Genomic DNA, 9,751 nt, shown 5'->3' with positions numbered 1-9,751 from the left:
CTGTTGATGGAGATGCACCTACCTATCGCTATGTGAATTGTAAAGAAACGGATGGCAGAGTGCAAGTTTCTACGGATGGTTTTTATAAAATAACCGAATCATTCAGCATAAGAATACAACTAAGACAAGGTTCAGGTAGTGGAGTTAACTTAACCCTTGCAGGTAAGATATGAGCTCATGCTAGCCAGATATTTTCAGATTTATTTTGTTCATGTGACAAGCAGTGTGATTTGCATAAGTTAAAAATAATTTATCTCGTAACAAAGAACTATAAATGTAGGTAGAGACACTACATAGACAATTTCTACTTACTGGCTCTAAAACTATCCTGAATTGTAGAAGTAATACTCAATATGTTGCAACAGCACAGTAGCATCAAATTTTTCCATTGCATGTTATGGGAAGCTTCTGAAAAGAAAATGCTCAAACTTATTGTGTTATATACATATGTACGTATTCTATAATTTTTTAGCCAGCAAAAGTTGTCAGTGCATTCTAATACCAAACCAATGATTCTCCTCTCAATTGAGTCTGACTGGACAAATCAGATCCGTGTCAATTTTCAGCAGAGACAAAAGTTTCAGTAACCAGTTGTTGCATCATCAATCTAAGCTGGTTATTGTTGCAGTGTATCCTTTGATGTCAATGAGATCTGTTGGCTATACAGTCTATCTCCCTAGCACACCAAATGCCTACATTACAAGTCATCAGAGCTTTCCAGAAAACCCATACCCAAACTCTATAAAATATCAACTTACCCTGAGAGGGACTTCTTTCAGACCCAATGTTGTCCTCGAGTTTATCACCATGAGCCTTGGTAAAGCTGATAATTGCCTGACAGCAAATGCTGCTAGAGATATAGTCAGAGTGATAGATGAGGCAGGAAGAGTAATCTATGAGTGTGGAGATACATCATATGTGTTTCCTTTTCGAACTCCGCCAATTATAATGGTGAATTCTTCCAACAGTGTAGTGATTGAGTTTAAGACAGATGAAGCAGGTCAGTTTGGAGGATTTTTCTTCAGATACTCAACAGGTTAGTAGATGACTGCTGAATCAAGCATTAGTAAAATTTATATTGCTGAACACCTTGATTTATCTATATGCATTTCTCAAAGCCCGTATGTTCTTTGTCGTATGACTGCATTTCTACTATAAAAGATGATTTGAACTCCGACCCTCCTGTTTCCAATACCATGGCCCTACCATTTAGGCCACAGAGAATGATTTCCTCACTAGCTAATATATGTTGCTATATGGGAGCAAATACCCAACAGCTTTGCATACGACTCAGAGTCATAGCATAATGTCACGAGAAGCTGTTGGCTCTCATTATTAGGCGTACTCCAGTTTCGTATAGTTTCACAAAGTCCCGTGACCAAAATCCAGAAACAAAACGCTTGATTCCAAACAAACCCGATCGACATACTGATCTCTAATGGAATATTCTTACCTCGCTCTCAACATCTCACTATTTTGCATTTACTGTACTTTATTACAGAAAATAATTTGTAGTTTCTTGTAGAAGATTTTGCCCTTTTTCAAATGGTGTATAATAAAACAATCAATTTCAGAGTGACTGCCAATGGGAGTAATTTTGGTTGGTTAGTGTTGCGGCCTCTCCATTATAACTTATATAAAACAATAGTGGGCGCGGCTTGTTTGTTTGGAGCCGTGCGAGCTCCGACATACGTATCCATTAACAGCGAAACTCTGTGAAGTTATACAGCTCTGCACTGTCAGAGTCATATAGCTTTAATAAGTCTCGCGACCAAAACCGGAAACAAAAACGTCCGATTCCAAACAAACCGGATCGACATACTGATCTCTAACGAAATATTCATACCTCGCTCTCAATACCGTTCTTTTTCATTTACTTTAGGTTTTTACAAAAACGTTATTAGTAGCTTTTTATAGGAAATTTTGTTTTTTTCAAATGATTCATGATACAACAATCAATTTTAAAGCGACTTCTAATGGGAGTAGTTTTTGTTGATTAATGTTGCCGCCTCTCCATTATAACTTATATAAAAATAGTAGGTGTGGCCTGTTTGTTTGGAATCGAACTAGATCCCGTATAGGCTTCTGTTGGTTGCGGGACTCTGTGAAACTATACGGCCCTGGCATACTCAAATTTTCCATTGGCAATGTGCCAGGCTTATAGCAAGTGGCAATCAACTCTCATTGCTTTTCACTGTTTAAAAGCTGATGTTTATTACCCGGGCCACGCCGGTAGCACAGCAAGTTTAAAATATATAAAGGTTCGATGTCAGGTTTGCAAGTTACAAACATTTTCTCTGTTATCAGCTGTTTACTTCTGCTAATAATATTTTATAGCTAAATGCAGAGTTTACTTTTTTAGCAATTCATTAATATTACTGCAAAAAGAATAAACATGTATGCAAAGTTTTTAAAGGTTGACTTGCAACAAAATTCACATTACAGTTATTTGGTATCAAAAGATTCGCCATGTCTTACTCTATTGTGTTGTAAGTGCCAAATATGTGGGAATGGGATTACAAGCTCTTAAAAGCTCAAAAACGAACAGAAAATCGCAGCCACACGAGACCGCCCTAGTTTGGATTCGTTTTCCAAAACGGCTAAAATGTGACGTATGTGTGCTAAAACGGCTAAAATGTGTGCGAGATAGTTTATGTTTACACTTTCATGCATCCTTATTCGTCGAACTATTTTCACAAATATACTTCACGCTTGCGATAAAAACCATGTCTATTGTTCTTACGCGTCTATTTTATCGGCATCGTAATGCTGCAACTTTGAGCACTGATATCTCAAAACATAGCATAAAAATATGTTTAATTTTTTAAGCTTAGCTTGAACGATTGCATATCATTCTCTGATAAAAATGATGAGCTTTTTGGTCCGCTATGATGGTTGAAAAATGCTGTAGAAATTTTTCGCGCCATATAGCGGGAATTGTAAGTCACATGATCAGATAATGTTAGTTTCAGTTCAAGTTTGATCTATCGCAAATGGCAAACACGCTATCTCATATTAAACTTGTTTATTTCAATTCGTCATAATGTCTAACGCGCCACATAGTGTTTGTGCAGCAGCCAAACTGAGAAGCACCTTTTTTGGCCAAGAGCTGAGAAAAGACTAGACCTTCACCGGGTGTGGAGCAACTGGGTGAAGCTGGATGTGACAAACTTTATTTATTCGTCTGCTTACTCTTACCTTTGTTTTCGCCAGTTCAAAGACGACATGTTTTCTAACCTGTTTGCATACTCCACATATCACCAAAGCACGTGAGTAATTTATTTTATGAACTACTTGTATTAGTAGTTGTAACTCGGGTTATTATCTAGTATTCTCCTAATAGTACTGTATTAATCTATATTTAATATAACAATATTAATGTCATTTAATTGTAATATTATATTATTAGTATTTTATCTTTTTAATTACGTGTATTATTCTTATTATAATAACAAAACTAATTCATACTGCGTATCTATCTGTAAAACGTAATATATTAATATATAATTGATAAAATAATGTTGTTTCACGATTAATTTCGCCAAATTTCTTAACCCCACTCACTTATAGATATGTTATATAAAATAGTTATTGTCATTTTCTGGTATCATCGTTAATAGCATATTAATATTATTAGTTGATTATTATTAGATGAAGAGTTTGTGCCAACCACTGAAGACTGGGAAGAGTTTGAGCGCTATGTTGGCCAGCGTCAAACGCTCTCCAATTACATGTAAGATAAAGCTGAACTAAACCAAACTTGACAAAATATAAAAAATATCCATAGAGTTATTACTCACATTTTATGTTTACAATATCATGGATTCTGATAGGGTTTTGTAAAATCTGTGTCATGATTGCATGGCTATATATTTATTCTTTTTCTGATCAAGCAAATATGATATAATAACAGGAAATGATGTTGTACAAATCTTATTGCAAGTCAACTATTGCGTTGTGATTTCAGAACCGAATCCTCCTTCAAAGAGGAGAAAATAATAGTAAGTGTGACAGCACTCCAGCGACTATTTCACTGTCACACCTGCGCCCTCCCCTGCTCATTCACGATGGTGCGAGAAGGCGGATGGGTAGAGTTCAAGGTTACATGTGCCTCCTGTCACCGATCGTACACTTGGGAAACAACTGCCAGGGTGAACAGAGCTCACGTCATCAACCCCCTGCTGGCAGCTGCATCACTCTTTTCTGGCGGATGCCTTACGCAGAACCTCCGTTTTCTGTCGCTCCTGAACATCGCAATACCAAGCCACAGCGTTTGCCTCTACCAACAAAGAGAATACTTACATGGTGTGAGTGTTAATATTTACTCATAAACTTGGAAAATGTGAGTAAAAGCTTGGCACACTAATTGAATAACAACATTTAGAAACAATTTTTTTTTGAAATGAAAATATGTCATCCTTCAAGCAAAATATATTATAATTCAAAATTCTGATTCATCATAATATAGCACAAAAAGGGGAAAGAAGATTCTACATTCTTAGACTAATGATAATGATACAAATTAATCTTGTATAATGAAGTTTTACAATATTTTACAGTGTATTGCTGAGCAGTGCACCCTGCATAACGAGGGATTGATGGCAGCAATCGATTGGGAGCTTGATTTGGCAGGTGACGGTAGATGCGATAGTCCGGGGCATTGCGCACTATACAGAGCCTACACTATGATGGATCAGAGCTGCGGTTTAATAGTCAGCAGCCATCTTGTCAAGGTAAAACTTTGACAGTTTTTACTTCACAGCCTGACAAAAACCCAAATTTTTTAGTAGTTATCAATACATAAACATGAAGTTGCTCATCTAGCTAAATAGTTCATTCAAATAATGTGAAAGTAATTGTTGGTCGTAACTTTCTTTACATTGCAGTCAACAGAGACCACCAGCTCTAACACCATGGAGCTGGAAGGCTTCAAGCGATGCCAGTCCGATCTAATTTCCCACGGCCTGAGAGTGAGGTCCATTACAACGGATGTTGTTACAAAGGTTGTGTGCATACTGCAAGCTTGTGTTTTGGCTTATGCCGCAAATTTGTCGCCGTGAGCGACGGCCTCTACCTGCATGCTTGGTGTCTAAGATTCGGGCTCTTTTCCCACCAACGAATGATGAAGAAGAGTTTGCAGACTTGCAAACAAGATTTGCGGCATAAACCAAAACAAGATTGCGGTATGCACACAACCTGTTCCAAGCATTTGGCGATGGCTCTCCAAATGGGAATAGATTATCTACCAAAACAACTATTGAAAAACAATAATTGCTGATCATCAAAATAATCTCGATCTTTATATAATAAAATCATAAAACTAATACACTCTCTACTGTAGTAAGTGTACAAGCCAAATATACCAGTTCTCCTTGTGTTCCACGAGTTCAGAATATGTGTGTTCAACTGATGCATTAAATGTGTAACACAAGAATTGTAGATAATGCTTGACACATTAGCATAACCTTGGTGTTGTTGGCATTAAATGAATATCCAACTCACTATGATATCGCAGGTAATTATTCCACCTCAACTCAAGGGGTGCAGACGCCACAAATTCGTTTACACCAGGATGCATACGCAGGCATTCATGCTCCCCTCGGTGAAGGAGACAATGCGCAAACTCAGCATAATGGCAGCACAAACATTCAGGAAGAGATGGCATGTCTTGACAACGCTCGCAGGCACACCACTCTGTAGCCGGTGGTATTAGCTCCTAAAGAAATGAACAGATATGTCTATGCAACCATAGCTAATACATCAGGTCGATGTTATCCAACAGTATATCAGTGCAGCACTAGATTTAAATATTAAAATTGTTAATGTTGTCATTCGAGAAAAATCTGTAATTATTTTTTCGCAATATTGAAGCGATAATTATCATCATTAAAATCATATATAATAATATTCGTTCTATCACTCTCAAGCTAAAACTAGTACTACTAGCTAGCTTGGCACATAAGAGCTGGCTAGTGGCGGTGCTTACTTGCTGGGAGGTTTTATTCTGTTGAGGATTTTCTTCAGATAGAGCGTCAGGCTCGAAACGCCAGGGTCTTAACTCTTCAGAATTTGACATTTTTTATGATCGCAACTCAGACATGAATAGTCGAACGGAATGGCCAAGCCGAAACTGTAAAGTAGCGAGCATCTATATTTGATACGGGATCTTAGGTAAAACCCGAAGTGATTATCATAAACTATTGCTACGATAAGTTTGATATTGAGCTTTTTATTGGCCTTTCAATTCACGCGAGAACATCACGTGACAAGACAATAACCAAATGGCGCGGATACGTCATCAAAATCAAGAGATTCCAATCTACGGCGGCTTTTTGTTTTTGAGCTTTTAAGAGCTTTTAATCATATTTCCACATATTTGGCACCTACCACACAACAGAGTAAAACATGGCGAATCTTTTGATACCAAATAAATGTAATGTGAATTTTGTTGCAAGTCAACCTTTAAAGGCTTAACCAGACTGCTAACCAGGGCCCAGTGTAATAACTGCACATGCTATGCTATGTGCAGCATTAGACTAACTGCTATGCTACTGCACATGTAGATTCTCATTATATCTTCCTATTCTTTCATTTCTCTCTGTTATTCACTCTTTCAATGAAACAAAAACAAACAAACTTAACTTTATGAAATTGAGTATAAAATTGCAATTTATAAATGAACAGTAAGCTACTTAGGATAACTCTGTTAAATGTTCTATGCTAGTTAGGATAACCCTATTAAACTAACTGAAGACCTCCCACAAAAAATATATGATGTCTTCAGCAAGTTTTTCTTTACTGTTAAAACTTTTTACAGTTACTTCAAGCTCATTCCAGACAGCATCCTTGGTCTTCTCATCAACAACAACTTCACCTAAATACAGTTCAAAGAATTCTATTTTTACCGGTGCAAGAGAAACAACTCTACCCTCATTTAATTTCTCAAGCTCATCGACGACATGTAAGTTCATATTCTTTTAATAGTTTTTTCTCAATCTCAATTGTTTTTTACAGTTGCCACAAGCTTTGCTCAAACATTTATCTTTGTCTCCCTATATCAAAACTATCTTTGTCTAGATACAGCTTTAGAGATATATTTTCTACTGTTGCAGCAGCAACCTCATCCTCGGCAACCTTTTTAAGCGCAACAACAGGGTGTGAGTTGCTATTTTAAGTACTGAGAAAAATATAATAGTTCATTAATAAAAATTAAACCTAATTTTTGCAGTATTTAAATAAAACTATTAAATAAAATATATAAATTTCTTATACATATATTTTATAGCCAGTCTCTTATATATAATGTATATAAGAGACTGGCTGATTGTTGTTTTTGGTTGTATGCATACACTCTCTGCATGTTTGTGTATGTTTTGATTATTAAATAGAGATATTCTCTTGGATAAACACTTATTTATTTTTTATTATTGTTATTTTTAGTGTATTTGTTTGTCTTATCGGTCTTGTGGAAAATAAAGGACTTGGGAGTCCTTTACACTAGCATATAAAACTAACTTTTAATTAACATAAACAACACCAACCACTTTAACTTTTAAATGAAGGTGCTTGTTCATTTCTGAGTACTGTGTTTATTTTTGTGTGTTGTGTTTATGTCTATGCACTGTGTTTATTTCTGTGAAACTCATACTGTACAGGCTGCCATGCCTACTCCAGCTCTATGCTGATTGCAATAGTCTTGCTGACCATGTGAGTTTAAGCATTTATCTACAGTTCTAGTATAAAGCTAGCATAATGCTAGCTAAAATGTTTAGAATAAAGCCATGAAAGATTTGCATGTGTAATGGGTATGTGAACAATTTATTTCATAGTATAGTTATGCTGTAGAGAATTGGATAAATGCATGTTTGCAAAATTAGAATTTTCAAGTTCAAGTCGAGTGCATAGCAGATTTCATTCTTAAAACTTGGTTGTTATTACTGGACATACAAATAAACAGACCAAAACAGACAAAAGACAACTTGGAGATTCGTATATTCAGGTTTATAATGGATATCAGTCTATATTTATTATATTGTAAAAGGATGCTAAAAAACAGAATTTAAAACTAATAATTTGAATTGCTAGCACAAACAGCAAGCTGAAATCATCAACAACTGTCAAGACACTTTAAATAGTTCGAAACTTCCAAAATTGATTAATGAAAACCTGTTTATACAGATTTAACTTTATCATTTATAACAACCATAAGCTGTTGTTCATAAAGAACACTTGCTGTGTCAGAATGAGATATAAAATTCTATAAACATTGTAAGAAAATATTAAAATCAGAAACTTGTAAAAAAACATTTGAACATATACTTGCTACAGTCACAATCACATTGTGTAAAATCAATATGTTATCGTTAGTAGATGTCATAGAAAAGTGTTTCAAAGCATCTGTGACAGCTGTCATTGCTGTTGGGTCAGCGATTACAGGACTAGCATTGGGTGTTGGAATTACTTGTGTTGTCTTAAAGAGGTGGAACTCTAACAGGTAATTTAACGTTATATTAAGTAGGAATAGGGAACAGCCTACAGATGTTTCAAAGATTTTTGTTTATAATAATGTTTTTTTTATAAAATATGATGGGTGTAATAATCTCATGTCTTGTCTCACTAAATGATAAAGAAACCCTTGAAGTTAGAAAAAATCTTGTCACTAAATAGTAAAAGTTGACAGCAGAGCTTTAAAGTTTAGTAACTTAGAGTCAGCGATGATGTCAGTGTTTAATGCTGATTTTTTAATATCACAGAGAAAAGACGGAAACCTTTTCAATGTCTCAAGGAACCAAAACCGCTGAGACATCTGAAACAGCCCCAACATATGAAGCATTTGTAACACAACCAAATGGTAAGAACTCATTTACACTACCAATTCAGAACTCTGTAGACATATTTTTCTTTATAATGTCTAGCATTAGCTACTGGAATGAACCTGAGTGTGTTGCTAGCATAGTTCTAGGCAGTCAACATCACTTCTCATACGAAACTGGTATGAGACACTTAAGTGGCTTGTTATACCGGTTATACTATCAAGTTGTTGTTATGTTAATCTTACACTACAAACAGTTTTATGTCCAAGTTATTTAATTTTAGACTTCACAAAATACTGGCTCTGTCCAACATGACAAACATTAAAATGTTGTAACTTTTGTTTATGGTGTAGCGAGTTTTTAGTAATGCTAACTGCACATAACTCTGTGTTTTCTGTAGTTTTGATCTACTAATATTAGAACTTGTGATTAACATTCGAGAGGTAATAGCATGATAACAGATCTTTAACACATGCTCCTACAAGAATCCTATCACATCTCATTACTATATTGCAATAAGTTTCTTTTATCCTACTAGTAAGCTGTAGCACAGCTTTAATATTCTTAAATGTTCATTTAATGAAGAAGAGAGACCGTAGATATGGTCAGTGCAGTAGTCTTTAATATATGCTAATCATTGATCACTTTCATTAAACTTGAATGTGTTAGTGTGAGTCAGCTCTTTATGAATGGTACACCCTGTATCACAGAATGTCGGCATAAGAACCACTAAACGTTGGTGGTTGTCTGTGATACCATTTTTCACACTATCACAAACCTATATGCGTTTACATTAGCAAATAGTTTGCAGCATAGTGTTCTCATTACTAGTCCCACAGTGAGAGAAATATAGATCAAGCATTCCACAACAGTGAATGATAATTGCCAAAGTACCAGAAATGTTTGACAGCTGCAATGTGTTACGACAGCTACATTGC

General features: G+C 35.6%; 1 protein-coding gene across 1 annotated transcript; it reads left to right on the top strand.

The window, feature by feature from the left end:
- The first annotated feature begins 3,176 nt into the window (after nt 1-3,176).
- LOC137387666 (uncharacterized) lies at nt 3,177-5,178 on the top strand. Its single transcript, XM_068074148.1, has 5 exons — nt 3,177-3,269; nt 3,652-3,733; nt 3,968-4,307; nt 4,560-4,733; nt 4,887-5,178. Exons 3-5 carry the CDS (start codon nt 4,068-4,070, stop codon nt 5,058-5,060), a joined length of 588 nt encoding a protein of 195 aa, XP_067930249.1. The 5' UTR covers nt 3,177-3,269; nt 3,652-3,733; nt 3,968-4,067; the 3' UTR covers nt 5,061-5,178.
- Nucleotides 5,179-9,751: the final 4,573 nt, after the last annotated feature.

Source organism: Watersipora subatra, chromosome 2 (assembly GCF_963576615.1).
Source record: "Watersipora subatra chromosome 2, tzWatSuba1.1, whole genome shotgun sequence".
Classification (NCBI taxonomy): Eukaryota; Metazoa; Bryozoa; class Gymnolaemata; order Cheilostomatida; family Watersiporidae; genus Watersipora; species Watersipora subatra.
Note: the sequence above shows the minus strand (reverse complement) of the source record. Positions and strands in the feature narration are given on the sequence as shown.